Raw genomic sequence first — 20,100 nt, 5'->3', positions numbered from 1 at the left:
ACCCTTTATATGATCCTTGGAGTCAAGATAACTTCAAGTCATGATCACAGTTTTACCTAAAATTTCATGCTATATCGATTTCTGAAAAATGAGGGTTTTATTAAAAAAAAAAAGAAAATCAAGTTTATATTGACGACTCGAATGCTTGATCCCTGTTTCGTGATTAAGATCAACTTCAAGTGTCCCACTTTGAATCCCATAACTTTCATATCTAACATTTTTCTCTGAAATGTTTTCCTTAAGAATTTTTCATCTAAAAATTGATTTGACTTTCAAATGACCTTTTAGGGTTAATTTGATCCCGTAAAGTCAACTGAACTCAGGTTTAGTGAAATTTACACTGATTGGTCAAATTTCAATTCAACCTCAGTCTTCAATCCATAGTCTGATACGGGCTTTAAGTTTAGAGCTTAAATTCTCATTGTAGACTCCGTTTAAGGACAACGTAAAGCGTAGTCTACAATGGGCAGTAGGGGTACGTTCGTAAGAAGTAAGAATAAGAAACTGGCCAATCATATTCAAATGTAAGGACAATAATCGACTATGATTGGTTAATTTCTAACTTCCTATTAATATGCTCCTACTGTCCATTGTAGGCTACGATTAGCGATCCCCTTGTCCACAATTTTGCTTTAAGACGTAAGCAGTAATCTAATTGATCAACCACGGTCATTTATTAGAAGAACGATCGATCGTGATTAGTCAATTTGCTTACGTCTTAAAACAAGATTGTGAACAAAAGGGATAAACGGGACATTTGGCGGTTGCAGGATACGAACACAGTGTAGCAATAAGTGCACCTTAAAGGAATAGGCCTCAAGTTCCAAAGAACGCGCGTGCGCGCGCGTGGAGAAAATACCAACACTTTTGGGGACACGTTGCACAGCTGACGTATTTCTACACATACACTATGGCACATGTTAATGTCGTTGGCCAAAGAATCGAATACAACACGTAAAACAGTACGTAATCGTACGGTTAGCGCGAGATAGCTGTACACAGCAAACGTGAAGAAGATCAAACTCTGTACGAGATCATTCAAATAACCTCTCGACGTTGTCGGTGACGTTTAATCAACACCGAATGAGCCCAGGAATCGCACACTACTGAGTTCATCATCTTTCCTGTGAAAGGTGAGTTTCTCGCATCAACGTATATATGTGCAATTAGAAACACGATCATTTGTTCGGTAAAGAGATGCCGAACGCTCTAAATGTGGTGCGTCTTGTTAGATAAAAGTGTGAAAATAACGGGGTATAAACCGCTAGAAGAAGAATGTCGTAAGTTAGATAAGACAAATGTGAAAGGGACTAAGATGGAATCATTAAAACTTTCCATGCCATGTGTGTCACCAATGACTCTTGGCAAATTTATGTATATGTTCACAAAATTTTGCATATGTTTTTGCAGTTTTGTGATGATGATTATTAATTGTGATACTTCAATGATTAAGATTGTTAGAATCACTGTTAAAAGAAAAAGACGGAATAGAGATATGTTATACGATAAAACAAATATTTTGACATTTTAACATTGTAAATAACACGAATCAGAAGGGGAGTTGTATAAAATAGATATGACATATATTAATATATAAATATATTGATAAATCCTTGATTTTTGTTTTGTTTCTGACATTGAACTTGAGTAATTAATACAGCAATTATTATTACTTGAAGAAAAGTGGCAAATCAGTGCTCAAAAACATACAAAGCATGTTAATTGTGTTATCTTATTAATAAATAGAGCCTATATTTGTTTACAGATGTCGTTGACATTTCAACAGATTATTTTGGATGCCAAAAAACTGGTCATACGAATTTCAGATCACGAGAATACAGCAGATACTCTGATAAGTGAGGTAGAAGCTGTTTGTGGACAAATTGATAATATGAAGCAAGTAAATATTATTTATATTATCTTGTTTTGATTATAAATATTGTAGTTTATTACATCTCATATTTATACATATTTTTATATTTTGCACAGTACCAAGAAGAAATAGAAATTTTAAATACTGAAGCTAAACAAAGACCACATCTACAATTAATTGCCGGGATCCAAAGAGAAAATAGACATTTAAGAGAAATACAGGCGGAAAATAAAGAGTTGAGGAATGCATTGGAAGACCATCAAAATGCACTTGAGCTCATAATGTCCAAATATCGACAGCAAACTGCCTCTTTATTACGTCTCAGTAAAACTGATTTTTCATCGTTACATAATTCAAAGTATGCTAACGTAAGTAAATATAATTTTAATTTGACTAGTACTAAACAAAGCAAAACTTACCATTTTGCACCGTAAATATTTATTTTCATTTATGAATCACGGGCATTTTTTTATAAATTTTTTTTTATATCATTTTTTTATAAATAAGTTTTATTGATTTATTGATTGTTAAGTTTATCTATCAGTTCAATAAAATATGCAGAATATTATTAGCATTTACAATTGTTTATTTATATAATAGATACATATTAATTTCTCCATACAGATCATAACCAGTCAAGCAGAAAAAATTAATGAAATGGCAGTTGTAATGAAAACTGCTGCTGCTTTAGACGAGGAAAATGAATTAAAGGAGAAAGAAGCATTTCAGTCTTTGAAAGAAGAGAACGCTGTGCTCCGTGAAATAGTCAATATTGCAAATAAGTATGGTTCCATAAACAAAGAATGTCCTGTAGAAAGTAAAACCGTTCAAACAGATCCGTCGATAGATTAAAGAAATTTGCTAGAGTTCTCGATCCTTTTTATAAAAGTTGACCAGTATTTATTTCGTATACAAATTCATTACACACATTACATAAAATATTAATATTAGATAGAATCTATTACTTATATGGACATGAAGTGTACATGCAAGTTGCGTAATATATGTATATGTATATACACATATATATATGTACATATATACATATATACATACATTATATATATATATGCATATATACATATATACATATATATATATATAATATTTGTAATAAATTATATAAGCCATTTGTGCCACTATTTAATTTGTTATAATTTATATCGTTTAATATATTGAGTTTTTTGTTATGATCGTTTTTATCATATTTTTTATCAGTTCAATAACAAATTGCGTTAAAAATAAAAAGGAATGGAAAATTATAGTGAAAAATTAGTGAAGAAATAGGAATTTTAAATACTGAAGCTTAAATTTATAATAGAATGGAATTAGTGAAGAAATAGAAAATTATAGTAGAATGGAATATAGTTAAACTTATTTTTATTTAAAAATTTGCTTTGTAATCAACATCAATCTTTAAAAAATGTCTTCATCTTTAAAAAGGATAAATTACAAAGTGTTTTTTCTATTGATTAATTATATATAAGATTTATTAATTTAAAAACAATTAATGTAAATGTAATAGTATTCATTGGGTTATATGGTTCTTTTTCGATTTCTAAAGTTTATCTATGCGGTTTGAATTTTAAAATGCAAATCTTTCGTTTAATATAGCGGAATACCGTTACAGGCATCTATTTCATAGTGGTCAAAATGCTAGTTGTGCCTTTGATCTGCGAATGAAGTGACTTAGAGTTAATCATTTTATGACGCTTTTTTTCACCTATGAAAAGTTATAATGTAGGTTAAGTGACGATAAGGAATTAGAAAAAACGGAATAGTGTCAAAAAAGAAGGATAAAAAAAATTTTGAATTTAGCTAGCGTACATATACACAGGTATATCCCTTTTGAAAATTTTTAAGTGAATTTCCATGAAAATTCATAGGAACTCGTGTGAATCCATATAGAAATCCACATGGTGTGTGGAAATCCATATAGGAATCCACATGGTTTGTGAAACATCATAGAAATCCATATGGGTTTCTACTTACGACCTGGTTTTTTTGGCACAAATCCCTAGGAGTAATCATGGAATTCCATAGATTTCTTATATGGATTTTCACAGATTTCCCCTGGTTTTTTTTTTTAACAGGGATGCATTTTTATTGTAATTTTTTTTTATCATTATAGAAGTGTATCTTTAATTCAATGTACAGAGTTAATTATATTTTCGAGGCAATCTACAAACATCTATATTGTAATTATGATTACGTTATATTACCAAGCTGCTGCCAGAAATGTGATAGAGCCTGTTGACAGGCGAGCAGATTGGTGGCAGAAACCGAGCAGAGCCTGTAGCGATCTGACGGCAGATTGGTGACACCATGCCAACCGAGCGTATCTTGCTGCGGGTGGTTTGGCAGTAGGTTTCGCACGGTTTCTGCTGTCAATCTGCTTGCATTGCCTGTCAGTAAACTCAGTCACCAAAACACGAGCTGAATGCGGACACAGATGGTTATAGTTTTGGTATGGAATTCTGATCAAATTTGCTGCCAATCTGCACGCAGTCTGCGATCAATTTGCTTACTGGGTATAAAAATGTCCGGATGCTTTCTTTTAACCTGAACAATCAATAAACAGCCGTAAAATTAACGTAACATCATCGTAAATCATGAGAAAAGATAGGCCAAAAACGTAAGTTGCACGTCACAGATTTTCGGCTATTTATTGATTATTGAGGTTAAAGAAGAGCATTCGGATATTATTTCAAGTGTGCCGAATCGATCACAAGAGGCATTTTGTGCGTATATTCTTTCATCTTCACGTATACTGCAATATATATTTGCCGTACGATTTCTCACTTCAGACGTTATCAAAGAAGAACAGCCATAACGAAGATCCAGAAGCCTTAAAATTAATCCTCTATAAACTTCCATTCACCTCTGTGCTATCTGGACTGGAGAAGGGCACAGGGCGGAGATATCTAATAAAGTCAATTTTCTAAAATGAAGAAATAAGCAATGTTTATATTTTATCGTAAAATAACAATATAATCATATAGAAAGAGGCAATTCTTTAGGTTTTCCTTTCAAAACAAATTCCTGAAAATAAGTTCAAAATCGAGCTATCTGAGGTCAGAATACCTCCCTGAACCATGCAATAGCGAAAACAACGATCAAATCAATAACAAGCAAATCTGTCCACATTTTCGCGAAGAAGTCTTATTGATTTGAGAAACTATTTTTTATTCTACACGTTCGAACATGCGCAATGCTCCCTGTTATAATTCTAATGACATCGATAAATGAAAAACAAGGATATCCAGCTCCGCATTCTTCAGCTCTACATACCTGGGCCCAACTTTATATTATTAAAATCAAGTATCCCGCGTCATAGTCGACATCGACAGGTTTTACAGGTGTCGGTCGCATAAAAAATAGGATTGTCTGCAACATCAAATGTACTTTTCATTTATTTGACTACTTATCTTTACAGATTATTCTACCTTACGCTAAGATACAACTTTCCCATTATATTATCTCTAATCGAAACATTACAATACCTCTAAGTATAAAATAAGCGATAGAGCTTATGCTGGTATGTAGCAACGACTTAAGTACTTCTCTACCTAAGTAGTACTTCTTAAAAGTGGCGGGAATAAATCTGTGTACCGTATCTCTCCTGCCAGCGACGAGGCTGCTGCGATCCGTTGCTGATCGCGATTACGATTTGGCTTCATCGGAAATTATACGAGGCGAGTTGTCGAGTCCCGTTCGATTCGGTATGCCCGAACATCCCGTATTCGTCGATCGAGCGTTTTAAATCGTTACGGCACACTGCTAACATTGCCGGAGAATCAATTAGGCCTCTAAACTACATTTCGCTCACGAACACAATCGATTGATCGTTCTCTCTCTCTCTCTTTCTCTCTCTCTTTCTCTTTTCCTTGTTTCCTCGCTCGTGTGTGTTTCTAATTTCAAAACGACGAAAATCGTTCATCGTAGAAATGTGCCGTGCCATATCGGCAAGAGGCTCGATCTCGATACGGGATGTAATCGCGGTGTAATGGTGTAATCCGTAAATTGGAAGAGAGCTCAACCGTAAGTCGCGGCGCGGATGGGATCGCGCGCGCGCGCGGGCGCGCGCGTGGTTGGATCGCGTTATTTACGGCACGGGATTAAAAACGAGTCAAGGTGCTTATAAAACATTACATAGTGCAAACAGATGTTCAACGATGGATAATCCGTCGTTGGTTGTCTGCACGATCAAAGTTGCTCCACTTTACGGCTATGTGTATATTGACTTTTGTGTGTGTGAGTGTGTACGTGTGTGTGTGTGTGTGCGTGTGTATCTGATGTAAAAAATCGATTGATCAAGACGAAAACGCTTTTTGGTTTGGTACTCCCCTCCCCCCCTCTCTTTCCATTACCCTGTTTTCTTCTCTTCCTTCCTTCCTTTCTCCTCTTCCTTCTTTTTCTCTCTTTCTCTCTCTCCCTCTCTCTCTCTCTCTCTTTCTACTTTTCTTTTCCCCCCAAAAATTTTGATCTGTGACATTCTTTTGAGCTTCCTTGCTACAGTTTACGATGACTCCCTCCCGCATCACTCTTGAATACCTTTGAGAAGCTTAAACCAGATTTAAGTAGATAATGCGAGTCTAATAAGTAAAGCGCTTGAGTGTTATATCCGTGTCGCACGATTTGCGTTATTATTTCTCCCATTTTACGCCCGTGATTACGCTTATAGACATTAGATTATGTCGGTTAATCTAGATGTAAGTACTTGTTTTTTTTTTTTTTACGGGCAGCTCGCAGCATGTGTAAACAAACCAGATAAAACTTTACACACAGTTACCTATTACCTTCGCGCCATTCTCGTAATCGTAGTATGGGTAAGTAAAAGTGTTCACTTAACACGCAAACATTAAGAGCCTTATCGGACGAATATACAAATCTATGCTCCCGTATAGATAGTTGTTAATATTAAGTACATTAATGTAGCCCCACAATCGTACAATAATAAGAATATTAATTAATAATGATGACAATAAAATCGTAATCGTAATAATAATATAGGCAAACTCTCGTAGCATTTTACTTAGCGTTATGTAAAATAGTAGCGATATTTTTGTCTTTTTTTTTTTCCTTTTATGTACTGAATGCTCGAATACGGACAGAAATCGTTTTGAGTTAACTTCTTTTATATATATATATGTGTGTATATATATATATATATATATATATATTAGCAATATGGAGGGAATTCACTAACAACTTGCTCGAAGAGTGCAGCACATTCTCACACATTTATAAACAAATATAAAAATTTCTCTCACGCGATCCCTCGTCACGCCGATGCATTCTCACCCCATCACGCTGATTGAATAATGTGAAAATGCATGCCGTTTAATCGGACACACGTCATACTCCCCGTGAACACGTTTCATTCATCGTACGTGTGACGTTTTCCACGATCTCGTCCATCACTGCACTTCGCGATTTTCGCTATTTTTATTAGCGGCTTACGAAAGGAATGAGATTGCCAATTTCCTCTTGCTTTTTTTTCTCCGACCTTTAGCCCCCGATCGATCTCGAATTTGAGAAAAATGGGAAATGCCGATGGAATGTCGCGTGCTCCTTTCTTCTGTTCTCTTCTGCCTCCTCCTCTCATTACACGTAGCTCTTATTATGATGAAAATCAAGAGTCCACGCGCGCTCCTATATATCGAATACTCGCGATCACGGGATCTCGATTCCGATGCGTATGTATAAACGGAGCTAATGATATATCATTGAAAGCACCGGACACAATCTTCGACTCTTGTCTCCTCTCTTTCTCTCTCTCTTGCTTTTCCTTTTCTTCGTCACTTCATCGCCTTTCCTTTCTCTCCCATTCGTGCTAACATCCTTTTATGCGCAAATAAAATAAGACACGAACGATCATATAGAAGCACGCCCATAACGAGTGGTAATACACAACGTTATTAACAAGTTGCACACGTAACATCCTCCTATGTGCTTAAGAATTGTACAATTACCGGCGACGAGAGCGGGATCGCGAGCGGACCCCCGGTTGCGATCGTCGTAACGCTGCCGCGATCTCGCAAGCCGAAAGTGTGATTCGATCACTAAAACGACGGCACTATGCGTTTACCTTTTTTTTTTTTATACATCTACATACGTAAACGTAGTACGGTGTATCATTTTATATCGATACCTAGAATGCTGAGGATCGCAGGTGATTTGCGACAGCGCGATAATCCCTGACTAGACACACACACACACACAGCGCGCTGAGGTGGCCGAAAAATCTGTGCCCTCGCGCCCAAGTGCCTCGAAGACGCGATCTCGATCTCGATACGCGTCTGATACTCTTCAAGCCCGTCTGGAGACGGCGTTATCAAAATTGTCAACGAAGTGGAAGATTTGGCCGCGTTCGATGCTACCTATCTACTCTTTCGCACTTTCCTCCCCCCGCCTACTCGTCCCGCAGCTACGACTAAGCGCTTCTAGAATAGGAGATATCATTCGTCCGCGTGAATGCGAAGTAAATGACGAATTGAGCCGCGCGAATATGTAAGATTGCGTAATATAAAATATAGGATCACTCGAAGTCACTCTTAAATTATCGCCGCCGATATCAACTGCGATCCGTAACACACATCCGCATTCGAATGAAGTGCATTTACATTCTTTCTTCCTTCCTCGCACTTTCCTATTCACCCCCCTCCCCCCCTTCTGCTTCATCCATCACATTTTCTCTCTCTCTCTTCTTCCGTGTACCTTTCATCATTCTCTCGTACACGAAGAACTTTTTACTACCTACCGTGACGGGTTCGCGTGACGCGTTCATTATCATCGTACGACTATTAAGCATTGTACAAGAAAACAACATCTCCTTAGATAAGTAATCACTCGTTACACAAGATTTAACCGAGATTACGACGAGATACACTATATCGAGAATACGTAGAAACAATCGAAATGTTATATTTATACGGCGCCCCGTATGTGTCTCTCTCACTCATAGAACAGGGCTCAGAATGACGAGATACTAATACTTAGTAGCAACATTACGAGACAGCTATCACACGTTCTACGATGACGTACGAACGAAAAATCAAGTTATTCTACTTCACTTACGCACGATCAAGCATCATCTTCCCCCATCGTTGTTGAATGTCAAGGTGAATTACTACTCCTCGCCTCACTCCCTCACTCTCTCACTCTCTCTCTCTCTCTCTCACACTCGCACACACTTACGCTCTCACGTTCCTTTATCTCGTATACTCTACTCTACTCGTCGCTCGGCGCGTCCTAAGGGACGCGCCGATCACGCATTCGCCCACACAGACTATCCTCGACGAATCGCGCGGAATGTTTATAAGGGTGAATTCGGGGATGTTACTTTAGCCTATACAATAAGTTGCTTTGCTGATTAAATATATACGTCGCGTGCGAAAATACTAAGAAATATCCTCGCGAAAGTTAAGCTGGACGGCTTTGATAAAAATTAGGATCTTTTTCGAAGGACGCGAACATCAGGGTGTAGAAAGTGTAGTAGCGGGGATGACTGATGATACCGGAGGCTGTCCCGCAGAGCGATCGGTGACGTGCCGACCGACCGGATGTTTGCCAGGACGCTACCCGGTCATCGGTGATACGCAGTGCGCGTTCGCGTGCGTATATAGTTCGAACTGAACGTACAAGGTGCTTAGCCAAAAAGTTTCGACGTGAGCGACATTAATACGTCGGCGAAGAATACAATGCAAGTCTCTCGCGCGATAATACGCGTCTCTCTCTCTCTCTCTCTCTCTCTTCCTCGCTTCTTCTAACACGGAATAAAGCGCGCGTGAGCGTGTATATGCGCATCTGTGTATACGTGTATTTGCACGGATGTGTATAATATCGTGTTCTTAATATGATGCGTGCGTGCGTGTGTATGTGTGGATTACGTGTATCGTGAAGAATATATATTCGTATTTACACATTGGACATTAAGGGCTAAAGTGTGTCCGTGGCCAAATCCACGTGCAGTTTCAGACATAAAAATAACGTGTATGTTCAGCTCCGCCGTCTCGTCACGGAAGTGTGACATTTCCTCTCCGGTTTCGCGCCGACGGCTGTTACTACTTCCCCGGACGACGTGTGCTTCCTCCTCGCGCGCGGCGCGTGAGAAGAAATAATCGCACGATCACGGCAACCGCAAACAGTCGCGAATGTAGGGTAGGTACATTCGAGTCTTCATTAATTGACTAGCGTTTCGAGCGGCACGCATGTAGTGTCTACGCTTTACACAAACTTTCGCGGCGGCCGGACGTTTCTACTCTCCCTTTCTCTCTCTCTCTCTCTCTCTCTCTCGGCGATCGTGTGCAGGTAAACAACACTCACGTGATCGCACCTCATTTCTTTTTTGCGTCTCGCCCCGCTCGACTGTTCCCCTCACGAGCACGCGACCGCGAAAGGGAGGTTTATTGCTGAACGCTAAAATTCGCAGGTATCTCGATGTCAGGCGAATACACATCGTTCCTCTCATCGCTGCTCTCATTGTGCCCCATTTCACACAGCATACCCTCTGCATACACCGTAAACGTACGGTGGATTCGGCGAAAATCCGACGAAGAAAAGCTGGCCCGCGTGCACGAGCTTTTTTCTTTCTTTCTTATTTTGACTGATAATACGCCGTTTCAGCCCCCGCGAATTCGCGAGTTGACACACGGATCAATGGGGAAGTCGTTCGAACGAAGAGCTATTTGAGCTCTGAGACGCGAGTAATTTCGTAACAGAAGTTGTCATAACCGCTTGAAGAGTGCGAGAGTTCTTTCCTTCTTTTTTTTCTTTCCGAGACATCTCACGAGGTGCGCTTGCGTCCTTAGGCGAAGAGGAAGTCGTAATTTCAGTAACGCTGCTGGAATTCGTGATGCCATCGGTTGAAGTCAATGTGGAATATCACAATGGACCCGTTTGCCAGACCGGCCAGGAGAAACCTAGAAAACGGGAGGCGTTTATGTATCTTTTCACGTATCTTTGAAATTTCATGCAAACAATGAGATTTTACGAAAGGAGACACTCGGAATCATTTCACTCACTTTTGATCATGAGCGAGAGCGAGGGAACGCACGCTGCTTTCGCACGCGGGGAACGCGTAGAGCAGAGCGAGGTTGAAGGTCCGCCAAACTTCCACGATACCCTTATCGCCTCCTGTCATCAGATATTCACCGTCTCTGCTCAGCAATAAGCACTGGAAAATTCACGACAACGTTATCTCCCGATCGTTGCGGATCGTCAAAAGGGGGAAAAGGAGGTGAGAGGAGCGAGTGAAAAATTACCTGTAAATTGTCGTTGTGAGACTCGTGGCGAAGACGTTTCCCATTGATAGTGAACGCTGCTATGTGCCCGCGCTCGTAATTCACTACGATAACACCTTCGCGTGACATAGCGATGTTCTCGGGTGACGAGAATCCGTTTGGCGCCTCCAACGACCTCAGGAGGTCGCCGAAAGTGGTGTGAACGAGTACCGGGCCATCTACGGACATCGGATATTGAACTAGATGGTGTAACGATTGCTCAGCCCTGGGTGTTCGTTTATTATTTGAGATAGCATATATTTTGTTATATATTTATATTATTATTATTATTATTGTTGTTATATATGGCCGAGATGCACATATACAAATTTGAAACGCAAATTCTGCTTTTCTATTTTTATGTCCTTTTTTCACTCATAATACGTACAATACGATCCCGAGACAACTAGACCCAACTCGGCGGATATGACAACGGCTGTCACAGCCTGCTCGTGACCAGTGAGGGTCGCACGAGGTGCCGGCGCTTCGCCCTCGCCGACAATTGTCTGCGTCCTGGCGTTCCAATGCCACAGAAGGACGGTGCAGTCCGCGCTTCCGGATGCGATGTAACAATCGGAAGTAATGTTGCACTCGCTGCGCGACAAGCAAGTGACAACACCGTAGTGACCAAAGACTATCTGGACGATTTTTGCTGGAAACATTTATCTATCTTGTAGAACCTATTAGCCGGCTGGAAGGGACCGTCGTGCTAATCGCAGGCGATTAAAATCAGGACGCGATGAGGAATTGTGGATCAAGATCGACTCACCTGTTTCGGTAGAGAAGACGCGGAAGCTGTTGTCCCAAAATCCACAAGCCACCAGGAATCGACTGTCCACGGTAGTGACGAAGCAATTGCTGCGAATCTTGAGCTTCTGACTGAAATTGTCGCCCAGATGCCGACGTAACGCCGGGTTCGAGCTATTCGCTGCTTGAGCTAAAAACATGAGAGATCGCAATAGTCCTGTCAATATGAATTCAACGATTTCTACATCTGGACATTCAATTTCGCGGGAACTCCCCGGGCATACAGATTCGATAGTAATAATATATTTGCTATTTATTATTGATTCTCGTTTCAGCAGTTAGTTTCACATTAATTTTGTTCTTGCTTTTTAAAATGCTAACAAGGAAGCCTACAGTAATGCCTCCTTCTATTTTAGTGTAGTATTACAAACTTTCATAGACAACACGATTGAAAAGAATAATATTATAAAATTTGATTAAACTACTTAAATATTCTTTTCATTTTTATCAGATCCATTTTCTAACCATCATTATAAGCAGGGTGTCATGAAAAAAATATTATAAGCAATTTATCATAAAATAATAAATACATGATGTGCAATATTCCTATGATTGAAAAACATCAGCTATTATACAACGTTTATATTTAATAATCACTTATATTTAAAACGATTGGAAAGGAAAGTATCATAAAATATGATATTAAAATACAGAGATAGTCTATGTTGTGCGACTTTGGTAAGCGATAAGTTATATATATCACACACAGAAATTATATCCATTTCTATCACCTCTGATCATATTCCATCATACACTTTAAGAAGGACTATAAAGAAATATACGTTGTTTGTGGTCCAGATTTCAACATATTACAAGCTCATAAAAATCGGTGGAGACATTATTGTGAGTTTCATTGTTAGCACATTAATCACGATACTCAGATACCTGGGTAATTTTCATAATAACCCGGGAAATATCTAAAGGTATCCGGATAGTATCCGAGTATCTAGTTACCTGTATATTGATAGTAGCATCGATCAATGTTCGCATACCAAAGATATTATCTCGGGAAAAATGTTATTTCTAATTGAGGCGCGCACGTGTACTCACAGAGAACAGGATCCATGGACAATGGCTGATTGGCAGCCTGCGCCTGAGGTGTGTCCGCATAACTCGGTGATTGCACAGAGGCTGTGGAAGGCTCAAATTACAACGACCATAAAGTGACGGGAATCGATGCAGTGCTGAAGCATGTAGAAAATTACTCACCTGCATAATTGGTGTTCCACCGATTAACAGCGAACTGCTGCCCGGTAGTTACCGTCACAACTGATGGCAGTGGCAGTTGAGGATAAGTGTTGGCCGAGATATGACAGATCGGTGAATTAGACGGGAATTTGATGGTCATGCATACGTCGTCCGGGATGCTCGAGAACATCATTGGTGTCTGAAAATATATACAAGCTTATTATATTTTTTTAGCCATGTATATAGAGTTACTTTTCTAACCATATGTGAGCACATTTACAAGACGAGTCATTTAATGTCGTTTGAATGTAACGGAAAAATATCCATTAAATGAAAAGATGTTTCAAACCAAAGTCGTTTGATTTCGAGGGAGAAATAGCACCGTGGACTTGAATTACGTTTAGATGACGTTTTTCAAGGTCGCTTTAAGTTCAAATTCATTTTGTTTCAAATGAAATCACCTAGTTTTCTTTGATATAAATCAATTACTCTGTTCATTCTGAGTATAAAAGTATTAGGGTAAGATCATCGAAAAGTGAATATTCGAGATATTTTACTTTTTTATTCTGGTATTTTTTAGTACAAGATATATCAAGAAATATCTCATAAAGTATTCGCTTCTCAAAAATATCATTTTAATACTTTTGTACATCGAATGACAGATATAATCGATCACTATAAGCAAATATAGAGAAACCTTAAGAAAGTTCATTGCATTTTGCAAATGCGTCGGTGTACCAATGTTCAATGATTAATATTAGTAATCGATTTCTCTCATTTTATTATTAGTAAAAAGGTGTTGAAGTGATGGTATCGAAAAGACCGTGAATACTTTATGAGATATTTCATATCGAGTACTGAAGAATATTAAAATAAAAACAAAATAGAATAAAAAATAAAATATCCCGGAAAATATTCACTTTCCGATGATCTTACTCTAGTACTTTTTTACGCAGCATAAACTGGGGAATCGATTCGTGTTAAAAAGACTATATGATTTCGATAAAAAAAATGAAATTGACCTTAAAATGACCTTGAAAAATGCAATCTAAAGGAAATTCAGAGTCGCGATGTTACGTCACTTTTAAAACCAAATAACTTACAAATATTTTTTATTTCATGCATATTTTTTAAGTTATTTTCAAACGGTATATTAAAAAATTATACCCTGTATATATATATATATATATATATATTGAGTTGATTCCAAATTTCGGTTCAATCTTCAATAAATAGAGTCACATTTAATACAGACAATAATACTAATAATATTCCGTTAATAAAGATCGTGGACAATGACGACGATTGTTTGGTTGATGAACAATCCGTTTTCATTGAATGTGATAAAGTTAAATTGAAATGAAAAAAATTGAACGTAACATTTTTACTCTGCGTGACTCGATATATTAGGACATATTAAAGTAATCTAACCAAGTGCATCGCTGAACTCCTTGGAGGATGCGGTTCCATCAAGAGTTGCGACGGCGTCTGCCCGAAATTCTTAATTTGATTCTCGATAGCTTCCTTTATCATGGGATCAGTGATCGTGTCGAGCTCTACGCTACCTTCGTATGTTAAGTAGTAGAAAACGTTGGTTGCGCGCACAGCTTCCGGACCTATCGGGAACGCATAATATCAAAATATTATATTGATATACATTATGTATATGTTCAAAAAATGAATATATTTTATCAACGACTATATGAAAAAAAGATCCTAGATAACATGAAACGTCTTCAGATCGTCTTAGATGAGTTTAGGACGTCCTAAGACATTCCTCAGGACATTCTAGACACACTCTGGATAATTTTGAGACATCTTGGGTTATCTAGAAAAAAGTTTACATTTACGAAAGGCGTTCGGAATGATGACCATTAGTATTAATGCAATTTCTGTTAGATACATTTTTTCCTATTCTTATATTTTGAATATATTTAAGACGATAGTTATTGCCTCATTTAAAGTCAAACTAATATCATCACATCATTGAATTTAACTTTTCATACCTTATAAGTTCCGCATGACATTTTTTTTCAAAAATGTATTACTTATGAGATATTCAGTCGTTCGCAACTTTTCGTAAGCTCACTGCATTGAAAAAATTATCTTGAATATTTCCAAAAATATTTGTCAAAGACAAAATGGCTTAGACAAAAGTTGTTTATTTTTTATATTCGTTCCAAAAAGATGCTCTATTAAACCACTTTCAATTTTTTTTCTTCTTTATGCTGCCGAAAACTGCGTATGAATACATTTATTTTAATTGTTACAATTCTTACTATTTAATTGTTTTAATTCTTTAATTTGGAAAATAACTATTAATGTAAACACCAAATAATAATAACATTATATCGATATTATAATTTCCCACTCAACAACGTAACTCTTACGTAACATATGTCATATTATACTGGTGAGTAGGAAATTATATTAATATTAATGTAATATAACTGTTATTTGATGTTTACTGGATATTTTGTAGCCATCTTTCTGTTCTTAAATGTTATTTGCTTGAAATGAATAAAGTATACGCCTATAGGTGTAGAATAATTCTATATGAATATATTCTACATACATAATTCTATATAAATATTCTATATAAATACTATAAATACTCCAAGAGATTCCCAGGAATTCCCCCCAATCATGGTGTATTTTGAATCATATAAATATCTGAATCATTCTTATAGTGTTCTTCTATGAACCCCCCTTTCAAAGAATTACAGTTCAGGAGGGAAGAAACTTTCAAGAATACATTAATACGATTACGTGATTCACCGTGTTATTTGGGGACACTCACTGCGACAATTGAAATGAAATATTCTATATTCACAATATGCTCGGTATTGTTCGGTTGATGAATAAGAGAAGCGTGTGAAAGAGATAATTTTAATTCGTTACTTTCCCCATCGCAGCCTTATGCTTCGTTTTTATGTACCGCCGGCACAATGCGCGTCGTGACAATACGGTGCGATATGTTCTACGAGAACGATCTTCCGAGAGCTCGCGCGTCGATTGCTTCTGGCCGGTATTTCCGGTGGTTAGCTCCGCTTTCGTGGTTACCAACCGCTCTCGTAAACGTGTTGCATATTACGGGTGGGACACATTGTCGCGTTCGGCACACGTGCCTAATTGGTCGGGACGTGGGCCGAGAAAGAGAGAGAGGAAGCTAACTAAAAACTAATTCCTTCCATACGCGCGCGAGCTCGAATACCATCCGTCCCGCTGCCCGCCGCTCCCCGATGCCGAGGCAGCATCTTCGAGGAAGCGCCGGATATAGAGGCGCCATTGGCAATTACCATCAGTGGAAATCTAATTTGACTCGACTGCTTCTGTCCCAACACCCGGCGCGATTTCGGGCGCCCGCGAGACCGGCACCTGACAGTTTGCGACGTCCAAGTTCAATTCGCTAGTTACCGCTTGAACCTGATGCGAGAATGATTTTGCGTGAACAATCGGGAGACGCATTTCTCAATCAAGTTTCCCAGACACCTCCATAAAAGTTCACTTTTCTCGCGGTGCCGTTACAATCACCAAAAGTGTCGAGTCAAAGTATGTGAAAAAATCGTTAATACAAAGGAGACAAGTGAGGGGAGCAGATCGCAATCTGCGTGTCGCGCAGCTTAATGAAAATAACTGTGATAAAGAAAGGAACTTTCTATCTTTCGAACCCTTCGTCTATCTGCGCTGAATGTCAGAACAATAAGCAGCGATCGGCTCTTATTTGTCCTTCCTATTTTTTTATAATCAGTGAATGGTGAAAGTTCTCTTGGCTATCTTTCATTATCCGTGATTCTCATGCGATGATAGATTTTCGAATTGATCTCACCTTTCTGTTTGTAACCGAATATCAGGTCGATCCATTGATGTAATTGGCAGGATACAAACTCAGATTCGAGGGCCTGGAAAAAGAATTGATCCGAATGTTCTCAGGGTCGTGGGGAGAAAATAATCCCGTGGTAAGAAAATTTTTATATATGTATAATTATAAATAATTATATATAATTACATATAATTATATGTGAAAATATATAATTATATATGAAGTAATACAGTGAGGTAATAAAGTTATATATGATTATATATATAAATATACATAATATATATAATGTATATCTTTCTTCTTCCTACTCCTATTGCCCGTATCCGGGCGTGATCACCTCTCTTATACGCCTGTGGTGCGCACGTTGATTATACACAGGCATATAATGTATATAAATATATATAATATATACATAATATATATAATATATAATTATACATATAATTGTGTATAATGATGTAGAGTTATTGTAAATATTTTCATAAATGGACACGTTCTTCATATATATTTACATGTGAAAAATGTTTTAACGTGAAGGCAAGCCCAACGTACCATTCGATTTATACGTATGAACTCTTCGGGTGAAGAAGCCCAAGGTGGTAACTCAACGTCGCCGACCACGCTACCATCTTCCTGCCTGCCCAGATGATAGCGATTGCTATTCACCAACATTTCCGGCAGAAAGAAGAATTCCGGAATGAGTTCCTGTTAATGAGAAGCGAAATTTACGACACGGCCAATCCCCGAGTACATCAAACAGCGCATACAATCGAGAATTTATTCAGCGATGATAACAATGGTGGATGCGGCTACTACTGGCTTGGTTTAAATGTAAATTCTACTATCTTAATTAAACGCAACGAACCTTGACGTCGGACGTATCGCGCTGGCAGTTTTTCCACGAGAGCGCGATGGATGAGAACAGCCTGTTGGGGTGGTCGAATTTACCACCTTGCAACGCCAAGAACATAGTCGTCATCGGTTCCTGCAAGGATCATTTGTTTAACGAACGTTTTGGGAAAACATTTTCGAGAAACTGGACTAGTTGCTCGGCGACCGTATGGGAAGAAATTAGCCTCGAATAAAAAATAGATGAGGTAAACGTCCCGGTAATTGAACGTGTCCCAATGATTGAAACGTTAATAATATGTATATGTTTATTGAGACGCTTATCAATAAATGAAACAAAATCATGAACTCTAATTAAACATTTCTTTTCATTTATTACATTGTCCCGTATATATTGAAAAGCATCTCAATAAAGAAAAATATACTGATGATATTTTAATCATCGGCACCATGTATATTCAATCACTGAGACGTTTACCTTATTCTCACATATAAGCAGGAATATCATAATCTTCCTCGAAGACTTTCTCGTCTCAATTTGATTGAATTTATATTCATGCGAGTATTGCTCGAGCTCGATTCAAGACTGAAAATCCTCCAAGAAGATTGTAAATATTCTCGCCACATATCGAGAATATCTTTCTTGATTTAAGACTAATTTTTTCCCCGCGTGGAACACGTGAATCCAACGGAGCGCTGGTAACAATGGGGACTCGGGAACTGCGGAGGGAAGAAAAGATTGTGGAAAAAAGCCGCGACGCGGCTTTAAACGACCACTTAAAGGCCACTTTATAACGGGCTCTTTGTACACTCAAGAGCTTTCTCTTTGGAGTCCTTCTCGTGCCCGGTCAATCATCCGTTCCGTTTGACAGGCGAACGGACGCCAGCAAGGGGCCACACACAATCGGCACACCTTCGCGCCGTGGACGCAGGAACGTGAACATGTGTACGAAGCCGTAAAGCCGATTTTTGCGATTCACCCGCAAGTATAGTACACGGTTACATACCGAGTCTAAAATTATTCCTTTATGGTAAGACCTAAGGAGATAATGCCCGTAACCGAGTCGTTAACGTATCTCTCCCGTGCTGAAGCGGCGGGGTAGCGAGCGCAGCGGTTGTAGACCAATAAATTGTTTATGATGCAATATTTCAGCCTGCCCGAGCGCGCCGGAATATCGCACGAATAAACAATTAGGTGTGCGCTGTGCGCCTCGTTGCTTCGCATTTAAATATATATATGCGATAACGCGCGGGTATCAAACACGTTTCGGAGGCGTTTAAGCGTTATTTAAGGCCGATTACATAAATCTGCCGATGCGATACCAATCGTGGTGAAACTGGTGATCGCGATGACTGGTGAACCGCCGGTAGATGAAGTCGTAATACGCAATACGACGGTGAAAAGATAATCGGGAATTTACATGTGGCGGTATAGAACGTGCTCGTCGCGTCGACCGTGGTTCGTCCATCTCGTCACCGCAAGGAACAAAAGAAGACGAGGATGTTCTCTAGTTAAGTGAATTTCAAGTGAACGAGGAAATGCGGCATAAATGTGTGTATTTCACCAGGAGGCGGGCGTCGTTGGCACGAGGGCGGTCCGACGCTTCCAAATTAGCGTGCACGCAATACTAAAAGTGTCGCCGAAATTTATGACGTGGACACGTTTCGCGAGTGGAAAGACCAAAAATCAGCGATCGGGGGCTAATTATACGACCGTTTTTAAGTGAAGATCCGGCTTCATGTTTTTATACTTCACTTGAGCTTTTATCATTCATAAGTCGAAGCGGAGACCAATATTAATTTATCAATTTAACGAGGCTTGATATATCGCAGATATTTTCATACTTGTCGGATTTAAAAGTGACTATTGATAAAAAATAACTATTAATGTGTCTTACAATTTACGCTCATTTTATTTAGATGAGCAAAGGCATTAAATGATGCGGAAGACGCGTTACTTTTAGTATATAGTATTCTTTTAAAACGAATCAGTGATGATGTTTTTGATTAAGTTAGAAAATATTTCACTGATGTCAGTGAGTATTCGTTGATTTGCAGTAACGCGTTATTTATAATGCCATTACAGTTAAGGTAATTATTCTAATTATGATCACTTGTCACTTAAGATTAGAGTAACTTTTATTCACCTACAAAAATTCGACGGTCAAATATTAAAAAGAATTAGGAATATTAATGTCGACAATAAATACAGTGGCTTTTAAACGGAATTATGTGACTTCAAGTTAATTGATTCTAAATAAGAAACTAATTAGAAA

General features: G+C 38.4%; 2 protein-coding genes across 3 annotated transcripts in view; one reads left to right on the top strand and one right to left on the bottom strand.

Moving 5' to 3' along the window:
• Positions 1 to 834: 834 nt before the first annotated feature.
• On the top strand, positions 835 to 2,884 carry LOC106747128 (FGFR1 oncogene partner 2 homolog). Of its 2 annotated transcripts, none has more exons than XM_014624443.1 (4): positions 835 to 1,133; positions 1,766 to 1,900; positions 1,990 to 2,241; positions 2,498 to 2,883. In XM_014624443.1, the coding sequence occupies exons 2-4, from the start codon at positions 1,766 to 1,768 to the stop codon at positions 2,723 to 2,725; spliced, it is 615 nt and encodes a 204-aa protein (XP_014479929.1). In that variant the 5' UTR covers positions 835 to 1,133; the 3' UTR covers positions 2,726 to 2,883. The 2 variants fall into 2 exon arrangements, with proteins under 2 accessions (XP_014479929.1, XP_014479938.1); XM_014624452.1 differs by lacking the exon at positions 835 to 1,133 and adding an exon at positions 1,168 to 1,280 and having other exon boundaries at positions 2,498 to 2,884.
• Positions 2,885 to 6,596: 3,712 nt separating this feature from the next.
• Positions 6,597 to 20,100, bottom strand: part of LOC106747113 (neurobeachin-like) — a 29,340-nt gene continuing 15,836 nt past the window's right edge. Inside the window, exons 6-16 of the mRNA XM_014624403.1 lie at positions 17,841 to 17,960; positions 17,528 to 17,680; positions 16,982 to 17,054; positions 14,584 to 14,768; positions 13,174 to 13,351; positions 13,015 to 13,095; positions 11,927 to 12,094; positions 11,546 to 11,809; positions 11,140 to 11,336; positions 10,900 to 11,051; positions 6,597 to 10,797 (exon numbers count right to left, since the gene is read on the bottom strand). Of these exons, the coding sequence (XP_014479889.1) occupies positions 10,707 to 10,797; positions 10,900 to 11,051; positions 11,140 to 11,336; positions 11,546 to 11,809; positions 11,927 to 12,094; positions 13,015 to 13,095; positions 13,174 to 13,351; positions 14,584 to 14,768; positions 16,982 to 17,054; positions 17,528 to 17,680; positions 17,841 to 17,960 (1,662 nt within the window). The 3' untranslated portion in view covers positions 6,597 to 10,706. The remainder of the gene's footprint in view (positions 10,798 to 10,899; positions 11,052 to 11,139; positions 11,337 to 11,545; positions 11,810 to 11,926; positions 12,095 to 13,014; positions 13,096 to 13,173; positions 13,352 to 14,583; positions 14,769 to 16,981; positions 17,055 to 17,527; positions 17,681 to 17,840; positions 17,961 to 20,100) is intronic.

The sequence above is a fragment of the Dinoponera quadriceps genome, unplaced genomic scaffold (genome assembly GCF_001313825.1).
Source record: "Dinoponera quadriceps isolate SergipeBrazil2010 unplaced genomic scaffold, ASM131382v1 scaffold221, whole genome shotgun sequence".
In the NCBI taxonomy this organism is placed as follows: Eukaryota; Metazoa; Arthropoda; class Insecta; order Hymenoptera; family Formicidae; genus Dinoponera; species Dinoponera quadriceps.
The sequence above is the reverse complement of the archived record's forward strand: the minus strand, read 5'-3'. Positions and strand labels throughout refer to the sequence as shown.

What these genes read in the sequence shown, in the direction of transcription:
- LOC106747128 (XM_014624452.1), top strand. Translation starts at nt 1,766, where the DNA reads ATGTCGTTGACATTTCAACAGATTATTTTGGATGCCAAAAAACTGGTC. An exon ending in AAATTGATAATATGAAGCAA is followed by an intron (nt 1,901 to 1,989) that starts GTAAATATTATT and finishes TATTTTGCACAG; the next exon opens with TACCAAGAAGAAATAGAAAT. An exon ending in ATAATTCAAAGTATGCTAAC is followed by an intron (nt 2,242 to 2,497) that starts GTAAGTAAATAT and finishes TTCTCCATACAG; the next exon opens with ATCATAACCAGTCAAGCAGA.